The 19,389-nt window shown below is 45.8% G+C and overlaps 1 protein-coding gene across 2 annotated transcripts in view; it reads left to right on the forward strand.

Annotated features, from left to right (window-relative positions):
- Positions 1–19,389, forward strand: part of LOC144823879 (mucin-5B-like) — a 737,446-nt gene that overhangs the window by 164,784 nt on the left and 553,273 nt on the right. For both annotated transcript variants that reach the window (XM_078682767.1, XM_078682768.1), the window contains 3 exons: positions 14,183–14,321; positions 14,437–14,538; positions 15,139–15,315. In XM_078682767.1, the coding sequence (XP_078538893.1) occupies positions 14,183–14,321; positions 14,437–14,538; positions 15,139–15,315 (418 nt within the window). The remainder of the gene's footprint in view (positions 1–14,182; positions 14,322–14,436; positions 14,539–15,138; positions 15,316–19,389) is intronic.

Consider the following 19,389-nt stretch of genomic DNA (forward strand, 5'->3'; position numbering starts at 1 on the left):
ACGAGACAACTGCCGAAATCTCCTTGAGACAGTAAAAGTCAACAATATGCAGATACTTAGAGAAGACCTCTCAGAGCCTCTTTATAACAAGAACAAGCTTTCATTAGCACAACTCAATCAGGGGACCTTATAAATTGATTGCAATGCAAATAAGAAGCTGGGCATAAACCAGCCTACCTAATAACTACAAGTGCATACAAGTAAGAATACGTTTGTATTCTCCTCCAAAATTTCAGCTTCCAATGTGGCCATCCCCTCAGGCCCCTTCACAGGAAAAATCCTTAAAGTTCTCATCTAATGAATAATTTTGATAATAGGCCAAACAGGTTAATGGGGTGATTACGATGGCAGAAGGACTTAGGTCCGTCCGCCACTGTATCCGGGAATTGGGACCGCCGTCCTACATGGCTGTGGTCCCGCACATCAAATAACAATGCAGGACCGCTATGTGGCTGTCACATTGTGCATGTTTACCATTGCGGCGGGTGCTGCTAGCTGCAGCACCCGCCGCACTTGTAAAAATGCATGTTGTGCATTTCCCAGCACTACGTGGCAGGCACTATGTGGTGCCTGCCACCTGGTGCTGGGAACTGTAGGGGGACACCTAAGCACAAAACAAAAGTGCCCCTGCACAGGGAGGGCCTACTACGGGCTCCCAAAGTCAATCCCGCCAGCCTTTCCATGGCTGTTCCCCCGCCATGGAAAGGCTGCCTGGGATGCAGCATCCTAATGTGGCGGACGGTGCCTGCTAGGCACTGCCACCATTCTACGTATGTGGGGCAGGTCTGACAGGCAATTGTAACCCGCCACTGGCATGCTACCAGTGGTGGGTTTTCCGCCGTCATAATCACCGCCTAAATCTCTAGCCCAACTTCAATATGCTCTATACACAAGGCATACAAATGATATGCTTAAATAGCTGTACCCCACTTGACTTTGTGTCTTATAATTTTACCAAAAGAGAGCAAGCTTCGATGATACCTAAATCAGGAGGATCGGAGGCAAGTTATTCACAATACAATACATAGCATGCACTCAGCGATACCTGAGAAGTCCAAAAGTTCCCAGGCCTCTCATAATTCCTCCGACTCCACTAAATCAATGTTTAAAATCACTCTGAAAGCCAGAAAAAGAGTTCCGTTGGAACAAGGTCCCAGGGTGGAAGCACTGACAAATATCGTAATGGTGTGTGAAATTCAAATAACTTGCTTTTGTGTAGTTACGTAAAATGTAGTACCATATTCCCATAATAGATAATTAAATACTGCACATGCAGTACTAGCTTTGAGTAAGAAGTGGTGCCCATAGTAGCGAAAACAGTACATTTGATAATAATAGGACGTCCCCAATACATATCTTCATTCTCAAATACAGTTTAATTTTCTAGCTCAGCAAGCATAGACTTAACCATAAGTAAGGCCCTTTCAACAGAGATGGTGCCAAGAGCAAGAACATCTTGAAGTGTTAGTTTAAAAACATAACGAATTTGCAGTGCTTCAGTATGTCCAAATATTTCAAAAGGTACCTTATCTCAAACAATTGCATCAAGTAGTGGAAATGCAGAAATGTTCACAATGGACAGTTCTCTTTGCACTTTGTGTGTTGACGAAAGCGACTTCAAAACCTAAACTACACATTCAGCTGCAGAGCATTCTGGGAGATAGTGTTCATTTAATAGTGAAGAAAAAACAGCTACAAAGCCAATCTAAATTGAAAGAAAAAGAAATGCCAGTGAAATCCTAATAGGTTGGTTACAGCCAACTGAGGCAGCCCTACTCCCCAGAACCTGCAGCCTCTAAACACTGTTTCAGCATCAATAGTTTAGGGAGGACATTTCTTGAGCAGGCATTTTTCTCTAACCACAACACATATAACAATAAATTCAAGACTGTAAAAAAAGATACCCACAATAATTATACACAAAAAACATTTATGATTGAGAAATATTTCAAAGACATGAAACATATATACAACATTTAATTGGTGCTCTCATAGTTACACAAACCATAGATAACGAAAAACACATGACAGTGTAAATGAAAAACAAATACCACAAGCAAGTCCGACAGAACAGCAACACAGTACATGCTTCCTCCTAAATCGCTACAGGAAGGAAGCAGTGGCATTTTGAACTCTCTAAATTCGTTATGTCATCATCAGGACAAGGAAAATTTATGATCAACCATCTGAATCCATTTCGAAGCACATAAAATCTATTCAGAAAAGATCTAATAATAAATAACTGTCCAGTGTCCTGGATAGAAAGTAAATCAATTAAATACCTTGCAGTGTGAAGCTAAAAAATCCTCGCAATGGTGTATTCTGTTAGGTCAGTCAAAACTGTAAAGTCTGTGATGGGCCCTAGGCCCTCCTGCTGGCAATCAGTCACACGCAGACACAGGACACACTGGAGGTATGGTGCAACTGGCCCAGAGCACATGGGCTCGGCCTCTTTTATTCATGCTGTGTCACCTGACCAGTGACATCAGTGGTGGGTGGGTGTTCAGTGTAGTTACAGGCTCAGCACTAGAATGCTGACTTATGCTGGGCATTACATCCCTCCCCAAATTGGTTAAAAAAATTAAACCAAACAGAAAAAAGTCCAAAAACCTGTGGGGGAAAGAAAACATAGAAATGTGTCATTGGACTTTCTCTTTCAAAACAAGTCTCTTTGGCTGCTTGCAAGCCGCAGGCAATATAGGGGCATATTATCAAGGGGGTTTATCTCTGCTTTTTTGGCTTTAAAAGCCAAGAAAGCGGAGATAAAATGATCTCCCTATTACCTAGCTGTCTCTAACACCAGTTAGCGACAGCTAGTAGGAGATAGCGACCATCTTGGGCCCCACTTTGCATGTCAGTGATATTTATCACTAATGACATGCAAAGTGGGCGTGCCAAAATGTTAGCGACTGGAAACAGTCGCTAACATCGCTATCTCCTATTACCAACTTTTGGAGATATTCGCGCTAAGCGCGAATATCTCTAAAAACTAACACCTGCCCTGAGCAGTTCTTAGCCATGTTATCCAATGGGAGGTGGATAACATGGCTAAGAGCATTAGCTCGGTAATGCATGAATATCGCTGACTTTTCAGCGATATTCATGCATTGCGGACGTTTTTTATCGCATTTGCGATAAACCTTGATAATAGCAAGGTTTATCTGCGATAATTTCTGACGATGCTTAGCGTTAAAAAAGTCGTTGCTAAGCATCGTTAGCGATAAATATCGCTTAACGTTGGTAATATGCCCCATAGTTCTTGCATTCAGGACTAACAGTTCTCGGTGGCACGGTTCGCAGTTGTTCGGCGAGTTCATTCTTTGTTTGTGCTGTCTGTCCGCTGTTCTCAGCCCTGCCTTTGCTTCACTCCGTTGGTGATGAGAGATAAATGGATGACACAGGTGTCAACAGTCTTCTGGTTTTGTTCTCTCTTCTGACATCGTGATGTTTTCCGGGCAGGCTTTAGTGTTGACTCTTGGCAGGTGAATAGAGTAGGTGCACACATCCCTCTCACTAGGATGCCCCTCTCACCGGTATTCCTCTCTCACCAGATGTCCGGGAGGACCTCTTTGCCAGGCTTCCACTGGACTGGTGTTTTCGGTCGTGTTGCTCCACCATAGCCTTCGGGCCGTGAGCAGGGCGCTCCACGAGCCTCACCATTGTGTCCTAGTTCCACCTGAAGGTTGAGTTGTCGACTCTCTTCATTGCTCGCGAGGCTTTCATCCCTTGGGTCCTGCAGACGCGCTTCTGTAGACCTGTCTACCGTGCGGGACTTGCTGCCACCAGAGTCCCTTGAGGCCTCTGATTCTGGGTTGCCACGGGCTGGTGCGAGGTGGTCAGTTCCTCAGCTTCCAGAGTCCTGAGTAGTCTCGCCATCCAATCTTCCGCTCAACCCCAGAGGTAGATGTCGCCAACCGTCTAGCTTGCTCTCTTCTGCGATCACCATGTGGATGGATGGCTCGTAGGTGGTTGTCTTTGGTCTGCGCTGCCGGTGCTCTTGCCAGGCTTGTCTTCCATTGCACTCAGGTGTTCCAGTGCCTGTCACCTTGCTTCATTCCGCAGGGGCGGCTTCTTCTTGCAGTGGCAGCGTGCCATTCCGACTTTTCTCTTCTTCTTTCTTCGGTGGCGGCATGCCACTCCGATCTTTCTTCTTCTCTTCTCCTCTTCTCACGACGTACCCTGGTCCCCTTTTCTTCATCTTCTCTGGCCAGGCTTCCCCATGCAGCGCACGCACTCTGCACGTGTCATCCTGGTCTTGTCCTAGTCCTAGGACACTGTCTTCTTGTCACTCACTTCCCCGGGTTAGCATTGCGACCTTTTCTACTGTTCCTTCTTCCTTTTCTTTATGGCGTCACGCCCTTCTTCTCCCTGTTCCTTCTTGCGACTTGATCTGGTCACTGTACTGCCTTGGTCTTCCCAACCAGTCTTCTCCAGGTAGCGTGCACTACACCTGTTTCTCTCTGGTCTGGGCATGGCTCTCAGACACTGGTCTTATCTTCTAGTGACTGAACCGGTTGTCGCCATCTTCTCAGTTGCTTCTTTTCTTTCCTTGGCGACCAGACTGGGTGGTCGGCTTTCACCTTCGGCATGAGTCGTCATGCTGTGCTATCTTCTTCGTGGTCGCTATTCACCGTCACGTTGTTTTGGCGTTGGCGCGTCGCTGTGTAGCGTCACTCTGGCGCTCCTGATTCCTGGCTCTCCTGGCACGTTCCGGCGCAGTGCTGCGCGGTCCTGTCATGCGGGTGTGGAGTTCTTGCACTCCTGTCACGTTCCTGCGCTGTCTCCTGGCGTCTTCCTTGCACTTTCTGGAGAGTACCTGCACTTCTGGCGTCGCAGTGCTGACCTTCGTTCCTCGCTCTCTTCTCTGAGCACTTTGGGCACTCCTGGTGCTTTCTTGCGCTTGACCACTGTCGTCTTGCTGGAGGGCAATGAGTTGCAGTCTGCCCTTGGCTTTTAACCTTGCTTTTGCTGCACTTCCTTGCTGCTACAGTCTTGTGCTGCTGCGTGGCTTTGCTGTGCCAGCCCTATACTACCTGTCCCCTTGACCATCCTTCAGGGTTGGCTTGTCGACAACACTGTTCCTTTGTTCTGTGCCTCTGGCACAGTCTCCTTTTGTCTTCAGGAGGTTGCGTATTGGCGTGGCGTCGCAATCTGTGAGGTGAGAGTATTCTTCGCAGATCTTCCTCCCTGTAGATGTGCTCACCGCAATGTCCCTGCGCTGTCGTGTGCTTGTGCATTCGCTCATCTGGCACTTGGTTTGGCCAATGCTTGCTTGCTCTTCCTTGGGATTCTTCACCTGCCCTTAATTGCTCCCTCCGGCCACTAGATGGCAGTGTTGCTTTCTATTATTTTATATTCTTTATCTCAGCCTCGGATGTTCCATCCACTGCAGGCTTCGTGCTCCGTTTCAGGGACCTCACAGCTAGCTTCATTCCCGGTCCTCCTAGCACGATGCTGGGATTCCAGCCATGCCTCCTGTCAGCCTCAGTTGCTCCCCATGCGCTGCAGACCTCAGTTCACTGCGGCTTTCTACTCGGGCAGCTGCACATTCTTTCAATTCCCCTGGTAAGTTCAATTACTTACTTTTTTTTTTCTAGTGCATTGTATTTCGCGCTCTGCCGGGTAGGAGCCGGAAAAACACGCAGGTCTTGGCCGAGTGTCCGGGATATGCTGCGCGGGAAGGGGGGCTTGTCTTCAGTCCTTGCTGACCGCTCTGTATGGCCACAGGCCCGCTGTCTCTCTTCTCCACCGCCTCACACGCTGCACGGGGTGGAGGAGGTTCTCGCTACTCCCTGGGGCTTTTCAGGTGGGGCATCGGCACAGTTTGTCTCTCGACAACGGAGAAGCGGCGGCCCTCATCCTCCTGGACCTCTCCGCGGCCTTCAACACCATCTGCCACCGTACCCTAGTACAGCGCCTCAGCAACGTCGGAATCCAGGAGAAGGCACTGGAGTGGATCATCTCCTTCCTTGCCGGAAGGACACAGAGAGTCCGCCTCCCCCCGTTCAAATCGGAGGCCACCGAAGTCATCTGCGGCGTTCCTCAAGGCTCCTCGCTCAGCCCAACACTCTTCAACGTCTACATGAGCCCCCTCGCAGCCATCGCACGCCAGCACAACCTCAACATCATCACCTACGCCGGCGACACCCAGCTGATCCTCTCCCTCACCAACGACCCCACCACCGCCAGAGCCAACCTGCACGAAGGGATGACAGACGTGGCCAAATGGATGACGAACAGCCGCCTGAAACTGAACTCAGACAAGACGGAAGTCCTCATCCTAGGATCCTCACCCTCCGCCTGGGATGACTCCTGGTGGCCCACCGCCCTGGGCAGCGCACCAAAACCAACAGACCACGCACGCAACCTGGGCTTCATCCTGGACTCCTCCCTCTCCATGACCAGACAAGTCAACGCCCTCTCCTCGTCGTGCTTCAACATCCTGCGCATGCTACGCAAGATCTTCCGATGGATCCCCTCCGAGACCAGGAAGAGGGTCACCCAGGCCCTCGTCACCAGCCGTCTGGACTACGGCAACTCCCTCTACGCCGGAACCACCGCCAAACTCCAGAAGAGACTCCAGCGGATCCAGAACACCTCAGCACGACTCATCCTGGACATCCCCCGCCGCAGCCACATCTCCGGACACCTGAGAGACCTGCACTGGCTCCCGGTCAACAAGAGAATCACCTTCCGGCTCCTCACCCACGCACACAATGCCCTACACAACCAAGGCCCAGGATACCTCAACAGCCGCCTCAACTTCTACGCTCCCAAACGCCAGCTTCGATCGACCAGCCACGCCCTTGCCGCCGTCCCCCGCATCCAAAGAGCCACCACAGGAGGAAGGTCTTTTTCCTACCAGGCCGCCAAGACTTGGAACTCCCTTCCGACCCGCCTCCGCCTGACCCAGGACCACCTCGCCTTCAGGAAGCAGCTCAAGACCTGGCTGTTCGAGCAGTAGCGGACCCTGCCCCTCCCCCAGCGCCTTGAGACCCTCCGGGTGAGTAGCGCGCTATATAAATGCTTTGATTGATTGATTGATTGGCGGGGACGGGGGAGCAGTTAGCCACTCTGCTCTCCGTCGTCCTTCCTTGGCCTTCATCCTCGCCCCCACGTCCTGCAGCTAGGGCTCACCTTCGGGCTGGGGCCTTTTCCCTCCACGCGGGTAGGCTCCGCTTGTCTTCTCTATACCGCCGGGGCTCTTCACACACTCCCCGCTGCCTTGTTTCTCTCAATCGCGGGTGGGCTCCGCTTCTCAGTCGACGCCCCGCAGCTTCCCCCACGCTGCGGGCGCTCTGGTACAGTTTATTCCCTCGCCGCCGCACTTCCCACACGCGGCGGGGGACGCTGCAGGCAGGCCGCGGGTGAACTACGCTGGTCCTGCTTCACTTCCACCTTCTTTCCCCCTCACAGCGGCAGCCGCGCATCACACATGCTGCGCTGCGGGGGTAGGAGGCGCTACAGGCAGGCCGCGGGTGGGCTCCGCTGGCGTTGCTTTCTTCACTGTTCACCGGGGGCCGCCATAACTATGCGGGTGGGCACCGCTCTATTGTTCAGTCATGGGGGGTCGCTTCAGGCTCACGCGGACCCCCAGGCAGTCTATCGCGAGGGCTCACCTCCGGCCTACGGGCCTTTCACGTCGTCGCGGGTGGGTCCGCGTTGGTTGCCGCATCTGTGGGGGCATTCAGGTCCGGCGTGATGGCAGTCGATGCGGGTGGGCTCCGCACGGCTCTCACTTCACCCCAGGCAGGGGGGCACACACGCTGGGCACGGGAGGTGTGGGGTCGGCTCCCGGTCCCCTCTTTTCCTTCTCTGGCCCTGGCCTCTCGGCGGCTGGCGATTCCTTTAGGGGGTGTGCCTTCACTGCTGGCAGCTCCCCTTTCCTTTTTCCTCGATGTTCTTCAGCCGCGGCACGCGTGGCTAGCGTTACCGCCTCGTCGCCATTGTAAAGTCTGTGATGGGCCCTAGGCCCTCATGCTGGCAATCAGTCACACGCAGACACAGGACACACTGGAGGTATGGTGCAACTGGCCCAGAGCACGTGGGCTCGCCCTCTTTTATTCATGCTGTGTCACCTGACCAGTGACATCAGTGGTGGGTGGGTGTTCAGTGTAGTTACAGGCTCAGCACTAGAATGCTGACTTATGCTGGGCATTACAAAAACGTAAACACTAACCTGAGTCTTCTGGTCTGCGGAGGCGATGAGGAGATGACAGTCTGGCCACTCCCCTTCGTATTTTCTCCGAAGGACAGATAAGAACTAACTTCACAAGGGGAACATGCAGGGAAAAAGGGGGAGTGGACACCATAATAAAAAACACCCTCACAGTACAAGACGGCCCTCTAGCTGAATCTGCACCTGAGAGAGGTTACCAATGAAGGCCGAGCATGGTGAGTGAAACCTGTAGGTAAAGGAGGAGTACATCAGAGTTATCACTGTAATTCCAATCACCCGCTTCCCTCAATCCCTAATCCCCCACCTCTGAAACTCACTCATGCAACACACAAACAAAGCTGGGCTGTTGAGCAGACAAAAGTTGGAAGCATTGCTCCTGCTTCATACATCAAGTTACCAAGCAAAGAAAATAATAAGAACATCCAAATAACTCTCAGATAACTCCTGTCAAGATTAGACAAAGTAATTCAGTTAGCTAAATACTTCAAACAAAGGGTATTTCAGGCAAGCAAGTTTGTCCACAGCAGAATGTACAAGTGTCAAAGTTGTGCTTAGGAGCGAGCTGCAGGAAGCCATTAATCTAGCCGGACTATCAATGAATTGCCCAGTGCGACGATAACACCAAGGAGTAATAAAAATAATAATAATAAAGATCATATGGAAAGAATCTCCCCAGAAGAAGGGTGTGTAACCTACCACACCGAATCGTCTTAATCCACGGAGCTTGAATGGCAAACTTAAATGAAGGCCGAGAAAGAAAAAGGGAAGTGCCCTCGCCTAAAATGAAGAATCACCAGCAGAAGCCTCCAATGAACTCTGCATGTAGAGCTAACCCTGAGCGAAGGGCTCCCTGCCAGCACGGGGGAAGCAGGAGCCAGCAGGGAAAAATATCAGCAACATCCCTGCTGTGCGGATCCAGTAACCGGCACAGGGAACTCTGCCACCTAGATGCAGCATGCGAATACGCCCACACTGGAACATAGTTGCGTTGGGGAATCACCCAGTAAAAGTGGATCGATAGAACTAGTCCACAGACCAACAGTCTTGCTTCCAAGGGAAGATTATCAAGCACTTGAGCCTCAAAAAAGGGAAGTACTTAAGCCTAAATGTTCCTTAATGTGATGTGTAGCAGCTGAGGCACATTTGTACCATATCAGAGGATTTTGGGAAATGAAGTCCCAGTTTCAGTGTTTCTTCACACATACCTCATGCATTTGTTTCCCTGTAGCCCGGCTATACTTCCTGAACTGTTCTCGGGGGCAACCACTATGGTGAAGGATCGTGACTTAATCTGAACAGCGTGCAAGTCAGCCGTGCTTTACAGATAATTCTCTGGGTCTACCAAATGTCTCAAATCAATTAATTTTCGAATTTGAAGAAAAGTCATCCAAGTTGACAAAGTAGGTGGTGGCAGTTTGTAAGAAAACAGGGACATCACATGCTATTATTGCCAGGGGTTGTCGGTTACAGATCAGCTTCCCCAGTGCCTCAACGTGTCTTCAGTTTAATGTTGTTATCTTCCCAAAGTAATTCATTTCCTATAAGACAGCCAAATTCTCAATAATATCAAAATGAGTTTGTGCCACCATTGGGACAGGATTGTCTAGGTGAGGTACACACATCGGCACCCATTTCAGGCCTTCAAAGGGAGTCCGACAACCAAGGATCTTCATGGCATATTATTTAAAGCTCTCTGAATCCCATATAAGTGAAGCACTCAACTATGACTTGAATCTAATACTCTAGCTGTTAAAGGCTGCTTTAAGTCACGGTTCTTCCTCTCCACAGTGGAATTTTCCTCTGGATGATATGAGGAAAAATACTGGACTGTTACTCCCAATGTTTCCAATGTATCCCAGTAAGCCTTAGAGGCGAACGCAGGTCCTCAGCCCAAATGGAATGCAACTACTGCAAATGTCCTGATAAAGACTTGCATCTCTTTAAGAACAGCCAGAGCATCAGCCGATCCCTGTCGCCATACCCACAGAAATCTAGAGCAGAAATCGACTGCTAGTAGTATGTATATAAAAACTGCCACCACAGGATAGCGTCTGCAGTGGTCCAAATAAATACTTGCGAGAGGCTTGTTGGAAATTAAGAGAGCTGTCTGGGGTGGATGTGCTATGGGGGAAACTTTAATTTGGTGACACATGTCACATTTAAGGACAAAGTCTTTAGTATATAGACCTGGCCACCAGTATTGTTGCTGTAGCAGTGAAACTGTAGCTGCCATCCCTATGTGGACAGAAGCCTACCCCTCATGTGCCGCTAAAATCAGTTCTGGCCTGCGGTCCAAATTTTGTATTACTCTTATTTCCCACTCTTGAAAGACAAGCAAATGGATTATTCTGCTCACTGAGTTGGAGTATTTTGCTGTATATGACCTGGGTAATGGAGTGCCACTGCGTGAAACTGTTACAGCTGCCAATATGTCTCTATCTATTTTTGCACTGGAATGAGTAATTGCAGTGATGACAGCAGTTTGCATGGCTGCCTTTGTGGCTTCATCAGCCATTAAATCCCTACCAAAATGTAATCCAATATGTTGAGGGCTCAGTGTGTGAATAAAATTAGCCTTTGGCAAATTTGCTTTGAGTTTTTCCATTTCCCCAAAGAATGTTATGCTTGATGGTAGAACCTTTTGCATCTCTGAATCCATTTTGGCTTCAACAGTGTAAATACTCATTATAACACCGGACACAATAATATGAATCTCATACAATGAGTGTGGGAAACTCGGGTCTGTATTTCTTAATGCCAGAATTAGAGTTTTCAGTTCAGGCTGCTTTGCAGTGCAATCACCTATTGATTGTATATATGTTTATGAGGTTGGAATTCTCCATCCCTCATTTTACCCTTCAGTGCTGTGCAAGCAGCAGAGTATTGATGTTTCTTTCCCATGTCAGGCTGGGCATAACAATCAGTGTAAACTATAAAGTCATACTGATTTAGAGGTATTATTTTACTAGGCAGAGGGTATCCTATTCTTGTTCATCTTGTAAGTAAGCTGTTGTTTGTAGTGTAGTTCAAATCTGAGATCTACATCTGTTGCTGTTCGGGAATTGGCCAACTGTATCCATCTTCAATGTAAGACTTTCACATTAGGAATGCTAGCCTTTGTGACAGACTCTACGGCTGGGATGGGAGTCATGACATTTATGCATTTTCCCTGAACCAACAATCTTTCTTTAACCACAGCATTCAGAACTGCTGTCAGAATTTTTTATGTAAGCGCAGAACACATTTCAGCATTGGAGTATAGATGTGAGTGATGTACTATTGATAGAGTGTCACCCTCATTGAAAATGACACGTGTATTCTGTGGTCCCCGCAATTACATAGATTACCAAGTTTATTGTATTTACACGTTTGTGTAAGTACTTTGCAGCCACCATGTCTGCTTGTACTGCCCACAAAATTTGTGTGTCTGGATGGATCAGTTCATAAAACGGTTTTACCAGTTGTGCATTACCTGGTATGTGCGTTCTGCCAAAATTTTGAAAACCTAAAGCAAATGTAGTTTTTGTATTGAGGTTGGTGCTTGTAAAAACACACACTTCTCTAAGAAGTGTGCCTGTTAGCTTTTAACTTAATTTGACAACTCATATTGGGGGGAGGAGGTAGCCTTATGTCTAGGGTGGTCAATCTCAAATTGGGGGAATCAGGTGTGAGTCTTAGCAATGACGCTCAACATCCTTTGATTCTGGGCAAATCATTTAATCTCCCTGTGCCAAACAAAAATGAATGTGTCCTTGTGTAAGCAACTGGTGCTCATATAAAGCGCTTTGCTACCCAATACTTTGGGGTCAAGTTTGCACTACGTAAAAATAAAAAAAAGAACAGGCCACCTAGATAAGTAATTTTGGGATTTTTTTAAACTGAATTTATATCCAACCACAGCAAGTCCAATGATTATGCAAGCTACTCTGACCAGATGGATGTATAATTCATTATCCATAAGGAATAATGTCATCCACTTAGGACAATGCTTCATTGTCATATCTTTGTTATAGCTCTGCTGGATGGGCTGAGAACAAACCTAGGCTGTTCTTATATCCTTGTGCCAAATGACTGAATTGTTTTTGCAACTCCAGGGCGGTAAATGCTGTCAAATACATGCTTTTGGAGCTTTGTTTTGATTAGTGCTGCACTATGCACATTTTGTGCTGCAAATGTGTGAGTGTGACTGTTTAATTGTCTAATCTGTATGAGTGATCTGGTTTCGCTACTAGAAACAAAGAATTATTCATTGGTGAGTTACAAGGCTCCTAGATGCCTTGATAGCCAAGTTGTGTTAATATTTATTTAACTTCTTTTTTAGACTCATGATTAATAGGGTACTGAGGTTGCACTTGCGGGCTGGGCCTTATGGGTATTATATGTTAAGGCAAAGCCTCATCCCAAGCCTCATCCCAGCTAACATGATTGCAAAATAATGCAGGGGTTTGTGTAAGAGCCCACTTCTTGGCATGGTTTTGCCTGTTTCTGAAACAAATTTGGAGAAAGCTGTTCTCCTGATGGGGCTTCTATTGCAAACTCACATGCCAATCTTTTTCAGCCAAGAAAATGTCACAGCCAAGTGTCAGGTTCTCCGACCATAGAACTTTGAAGATGCTCTCTTTATCACCCTCAGTTTGGAGTTGCAAATCATAAAATCTGCTAAGTCTCTTATTTCACATGATCATTGACTTTCATTGGTGCTTTGCGTTTGTTAATGTTATTTTCATTCAATCCTTCAAAATATTGTATTTAAAGATCTATATATTGGAGTTTTATGGCGTTGCTGTAATTTTGTCTCTATTTTCATAAATTGGAGTAGGATGCTTATTGTGTTGTGTTTGCGACTTTATTAAATCTGTTCTGGTTCTTCAAAATGCTTTCCACATTCTCTTTAAAGTAAGCATGTCTGCTCTATGCCATTACTACCAGAGGTTGAGCTCAGGTTTGACTACAGTTAGTAACTGTATTACTTGTGGTGGACTGCCATCCACTCCAACTAATAATCCACTTTCCTGCAGATACTACTAGACATAAATCTCTTGTTGATGTTGGTAAATTGCACTTAGCCTGAGATTTACACCTAGATTAGACATAGCTCTACCTATACGGTAATTTCTACCCTTATACTTATCTTAGTAAATAGAACCTGCTAGGGCCGAACTAGCAGTTCAACCATGTGCCCTGAATCATAAAGTCTGTCTGCTAGTTTTTATTATTTGGTGCCACCTCTTATCCAAGGATTGCAGCAGCTGAACCAAGCATATAAACCACTCTTTAAACAAAATGTATTTTAACTGCTAGTTAATCAATTCTAGTTAAATTAATGTTTATTAAAAGCAACTCAGGACAATGAATTTGGAAAGAACATTGTTTATTTAACGAATCAGGCAAATACAAACATACACTTCTTTACAAATATACATTTTAATATGCTAATATGTTTGTATTACAGATTTGGGCCCGGATTCTAAAAGATTTACAGTCGGGTTAGCATTATTTTTGTAACGCTAAACGGGGGGTTTCGAGGGAATATTTATTATTTATTTAATTTTCCCTCGTGGTCGCCTGTTGAATCCCCCTCAACCCGGCCCCAACACTTATACCTGCACTGGCCGTGGCTGGCCTAGCGCTGTGTGCATGGAGCTCAGCAGCTGAAATCAGCGCTGGTGCTAGGGAGAGGGGAGGAGAAAGCCATATCTTTGTAAACATGGCGCTCTCCTGCTCTCTCTCTCTCTGTCACACAACGCAGCACAGTATTTCTGGCTGCTGCACTGTGCTTTCTAGCTGCATTCTGTGACAGCTATGAGAATCTGCGCTTCAGTCTTGTGTTGAGGCATCATCATAACAAACACAGCTATCTTGCCATTTCAATCTAATGTTGGCGCTTTTTCTAATATATCAAAATGAGATCATTAAGATAGTAAGAACTGCACTTAAACGCTTATAAACAAACAGATGCATGATGTACCAATCTTTGACACAACATATCCTCTTCCCAAACAGCAAATGCAGCAGAGGAAAGTGGAATTGCACACAAGAAGAAGTTCTAGGAACATGTGTTCTGTACGGAGAAGGGCACTACATCACTTTTGACAACAGACGCTATGTTTTTAATGGAAACTGTGAATACATATTGGCTCAGGTAACTAGAAATGTGGCTCTGTTTTTGTAATTTGAATGGGTGCACATATCAGTGTGACAGCCCATGTTGAGTGCTTAGCTAGTAACATCCAATGTCATTGACTTGTTTTCGACAGGACTTTTGTGACTCCATTGGAACCTTTCGAGTGATTACTGAAAACGTTCCATGTGGCACTATTGGGACCACCTGCTCTAAATCCATTAAATTATATGTGGGGGTGAGTAGTTTTGCTATGTGTTTGGATAAAGTGCTTGATGAAGTGTAATTCTGAAAAGGATTTTCAGGACAGTACCTATTACTGTTCCATTGTATTGTGATATTGTACGGTACTAAATACCCTTTTGCATAATTAGAGCTATGCTCCCAACTTCAGTGGTAAGGCTGAGAAGGAGGCTTTGAATTCCCCCTGAAACTATATTCATCAAAATGAATGATCTTAAAAAAGTCTTCTGATAAGTGGTCCACCAGTCTTTGGTCGTTTTTAACGTTTTTAAGAATCGACTTTACTTAGTTAGCATATGTTTGAACTATTATAACTGCTCAAAGCGGTTAAAAAGTATTGTCACATGTATATAAGACATAACAAATAGAAACCATAAGGTCCATATTCACCTTAACTAGTGGCACCCACTTAATTCTAAATCTCTCAAAAGAAAGATTATTATCATTTTTTTGTTATTATGATTATGATTATTAATATTATTATAAAGAAACACCCCATCTTTTTGCAAGAGCAGTAGAGAACCTGAATATCCATGTTGTTGCTCTATCCATGTAACAAGTCAGTCTGTTGATTTGCCTGTCATTACTTTGTCAGAGCTGCCTCCTGATTTTAAGTGGAAACCACTACAAAGAGACTGTGTGTAACATTGAGCAGGTGCCATATAAAGTACGAGAGCATGGCATCTTTCTTGTGATTGACGTTGGCATAGGATTGATTCTTATTTGGGACAAGAAAACCAGAATCACCATCAAACTGACCAGTGATTACAAGGTGAGTGATTTGAGCCATGTTATCTGGTCAAATTATCAAAACCTGATATGTTGCTACACACTTCATTGGTTACAAAATAAACAACCAGTAAAACAGCAATGGATATCCAAAACAACTAAAGCTGCAGCAGTATTCTCACAATACACAATGAATATCGTTTCATCCACAACAAATTATCATAGGAGTCACCCTCTTCTTTCATTTTATGTGAATATAATCTTTTGACATACAATATACAGTGAGGAAACTAACTGAGTGTGCTCACCACAAAACGTGGATGCTGGAACATTAAATCAGCTAATGTAGCACTGCACAAATGCCATTACTTAGCCCTGAGTAAGACCTGAAAAGCCATCTAAGCTATTGAAGTGACCCAGTGCATTGTAGGTGCTGCAGGAGTGCCTGGAGATATTAAATGCAAATGGGTGTAGTAGTTGCCTTCTACCGCTCTCATCTTAAATATGGTCGCCATGACAAAACATTACTGGTTATTGATTGTGAAAGATATGTTTCTTCTGTTGAAGCTCTCGTTAGTCTCCAAATCAGATTTAAGGTCTATCCTGGGTTCCTTCAAAACACCCTCAATGACATATACTTTTTATCATTAATTAATGCATATCTCACCACTGGCGTCATGCATTACTACACCTGTCCTGAAATAACCTAATCCAGATCATGAACATCTGTCTAATTAAAGATCCATCTCTGGGCTACCTCAAAGTAAAAAGGTGCATAAAACTGTCTTCACTCATCACTTTTCCTCTCACCTGACACAAAATGGTCTTTTAAGCAACATTCAGTGAGTCTTCAGAATTCGTAGGGGCAAGGATGCCTTTCTAAATTAAGAGAGAAAGTTACTCAGTGTCAGGGATTCTGGCTGCAACTGTGTTTTAGTATTTTTAGACCTTTTGGCTGCCAAAGACTGCATTACAAATCATGTATTGTGACAAATAATAAAGATTGATACAGAAAGCCATTTCAAATCACAATACAATGTTATGAAGTGGATGTAAAGGAAAATGCAACCAAAAAGGTTTTGTGAGAAGAGGACTCAAGTGTAGGGACCCAAAGCAAACAGAATTAACCCTATAATATGCAGGGGTGTTTAGGTAATTTATGAGGGAATGCAAATTATTTGTGCATGTATTACGAATCAGGCCAGGTCCGTCAGTCTGTTGGTACTTAATGAAAATGCCCAGGCCTCCTTACAGGTGCAAATTTTATGAGTTAAAAACATTGATGCTAATAAATTGCTGCCCAGCAACATAGTAGAAGAAGCATTAATTTTTACCTATAGAGACAGTATCTGCAGCGTTGTCAGTTTAGTTGGTTTTTGTCCAGTTTGTTTGATTTCCTTGGATCAGGGAAGTAATTAGCCGGTGGCATTAAAACTGATCGTCTGGTCATTCTGTTCAAAGACCCTGCTCAAGTTGAATTTTTGTGTTGTCAGATGATTTTACTATTAGATATATGTAGTTAGTGTGGCAAAATGAGAATCAACGCAGAAACAGGTGCCAAGCAAGACCAAGTTTTATTCAGATAAAATTGAATACAATGCCTTAGCCACAGTTTGTACCAGACTCTGTCACACAGCACCAGGCACTTCACTTAGAGTTAACCCTGGGCGGAGTTTGAGGAATAGCGTAACTCCGCGACGTGGTAAAAAAACTCCGACACACTACACGGATCTCCGTGAGCGGCAGAGTTTGATGGAAAAATGCTGTTCGCAGTAATTGCACAGTGCTGGATGCTTGTCCGCACCTGGTGATCATCGCGAATGGCACCATGCACAGAACAGGCTTTCCTATTCTGCCGCTCAAGTAGATTTTTACTTGAGCGGCAGCTTTCTCAACGCAAACGGGCAGTTTCTCAACGTGAGCAGTCGCTATGATAAGCGTCCACTTGCAATGAGGAACCTGACCCCGTCGCATTCAGAAATCTCACCGGGAGGTTTATTTTCCACGTGTGCGCTCGCCAACTTGATGTCGATGATTGCAAACTTCTCTTTGGGATGAAACTATTTCCGTACTCTTCCCAAGTTCAAAATCCTGCCGTAGTGTTTTTTTTTAACTCACACAGAAAGTAAGGCGTAGGAGAAATTTGTTCCGCATCGACCTCCTGCAACAACTATATTACCACAATATAGAAGAGGCACTGTGTACTCATACAAGCTGCAGTCACATGTAGGGGGGAACACACAGGGGTGTTAAAACTGCCCTCACACACAGCAAACTGTGTCATGCTTCATCATAGAGCTGCTAACACACCTCCGCGCAGACCAATGCTGGAGGTGGAGCAATAGGGAGGGGGAAGACAATACAACAAGTGAGTGTCAATGATATGGGATCACAAGTGAACATAGGTGCAGAAACAGTGATTTAAACTTGCAACAGGCAGTCCCTATTACAACTTTAATGTTGGGTATCCTGTCCAGATTAAAGTGGTCACACCAGGACCAGTGGATGGTGGTATGGGGAACTTATAATGAGTCACCAATCTTCCCACTTTGCAAAACCATTGATATGTTTCAGCCGGCAAAATTCAATATCCCGGCTTTCATCAGTACTCACAAGGAAATTATCCCATGGGTACTAACGCTACCTCCTTTGATCCACGGGTGAAGGGAAGACACCCTTCTGAGTAACTGCTGTGATGAAATGTAGTAGAGCGCCTTGCTATCCAAGAGGAACCTGTAACAAAATCGATAAAAACATGCGTGAAATTAAATGTGCAGTGCCCTCTGTGCAAAAACAAATAACAACTGAAGTGGTGTGCACCCACCCCATGAAAACACCCAACTATCAAGGGCGTCAGAACACCAGCACAGGCCAGGGTAGAGTGAATAAAAAGCCTAGCGGTGTGTATACATTGAAACTGACGTCCCAGAGAGTGCACTCATATCGCACTTGTATATAGCAAAGTTTATACCAATTGTAATGATAAAAACAAGGCATTGTTGCCAGGAGACAGAAAAACCATCATGCACATAGTAACGCTTACCGAGTTCATTTAAAATCTAAGCTTGAACTGGCGGGGATGCGAGGACATCTCCCTATAGTCACACACTGCGAGACATGAGGGTAAAAGAATACAAGATGAATAAAATAGAGAGTCATTAGTCAAAATCCTAGCGCCCATAATGTGGAGGAAGACCGGGTCTGGGTGGCCAACCGGGTGCTATGCAGTAAACTCGTAACTTCCAGAGTAAATCTGTACCATTCATTCAAGGTGTATGAGAGGCAATATATATACAATGTAAATCACAAAATCTGTGTTTTTAGAGAAAGAAATGAGTCCATGTTGCTGTATGTAGCCTTATTGTGTCTTTAATACAAATGTGATTGGTTTTCATAGATGGACAGCCAGCGCGTTTCGCCCAAACATGGGCTTCTTCAGGGCGATTCAAGAGTGCGCTAATCTTGCCAGGGGATCTTAGTTAGGCCTGCATGTTTTCATGTCCGTGGAACGTGGGTAATGAGGAATTTACCTCTTTATTTGAGAAGCACTGCTGGTCCATTATTGAGATACCTCAGGTCTCTGTCTCTGTTGTATGGGTCCATGTCAGAGGCAATAAGTGTTTACGTTGGGTACTTCATATGCGGACCGTGTCCGGTGGCGTCTCATCCTGGTGTAATTGCAAGGGACAGCAGAACACGTCCACTTAAACGGTGTCTATGCGCCCAAACACAAGCTCTCTCGGACCCTGTTGGGTCTGTATGGGTAGCCCCACTTACTTCATCAAGGTGAGCTGTGGCAGCAAAATGTGTCTCTCCCAGGACCGTGCAGATTTGCAATGCTGCGATGCGGAGGGGCCTGTTAATCTTCCCCAGTCCTGCCCATGAACACATCATCGCAAACATGATGGACGTGGAACGGGACAGGAAGGGGAAACTTGTGCTCAACTAGAGGGTCAACTGCAGATCCCATCTTGGGAGAGGTGTGCTCGGGTGTGCATGTGCACTCCGGGAGCCCTGTGAAGAGTAAATAGTGCCATGTGGGGCACGAGGTATGCGCTCATTGCTGAGACGTGAAATGCTCCTCTAATTGATTTGTGGTGAAAAAACAATACCTTTT

Source organism: Lissotriton helveticus, chromosome 3_1 (assembly GCF_964261635.1).
Source record: "Lissotriton helveticus chromosome 3_1, aLisHel1.1, whole genome shotgun sequence".
Classification (NCBI taxonomy): Eukaryota; Metazoa; Chordata; class Amphibia; order Caudata; family Salamandridae; genus Lissotriton; species Lissotriton helveticus.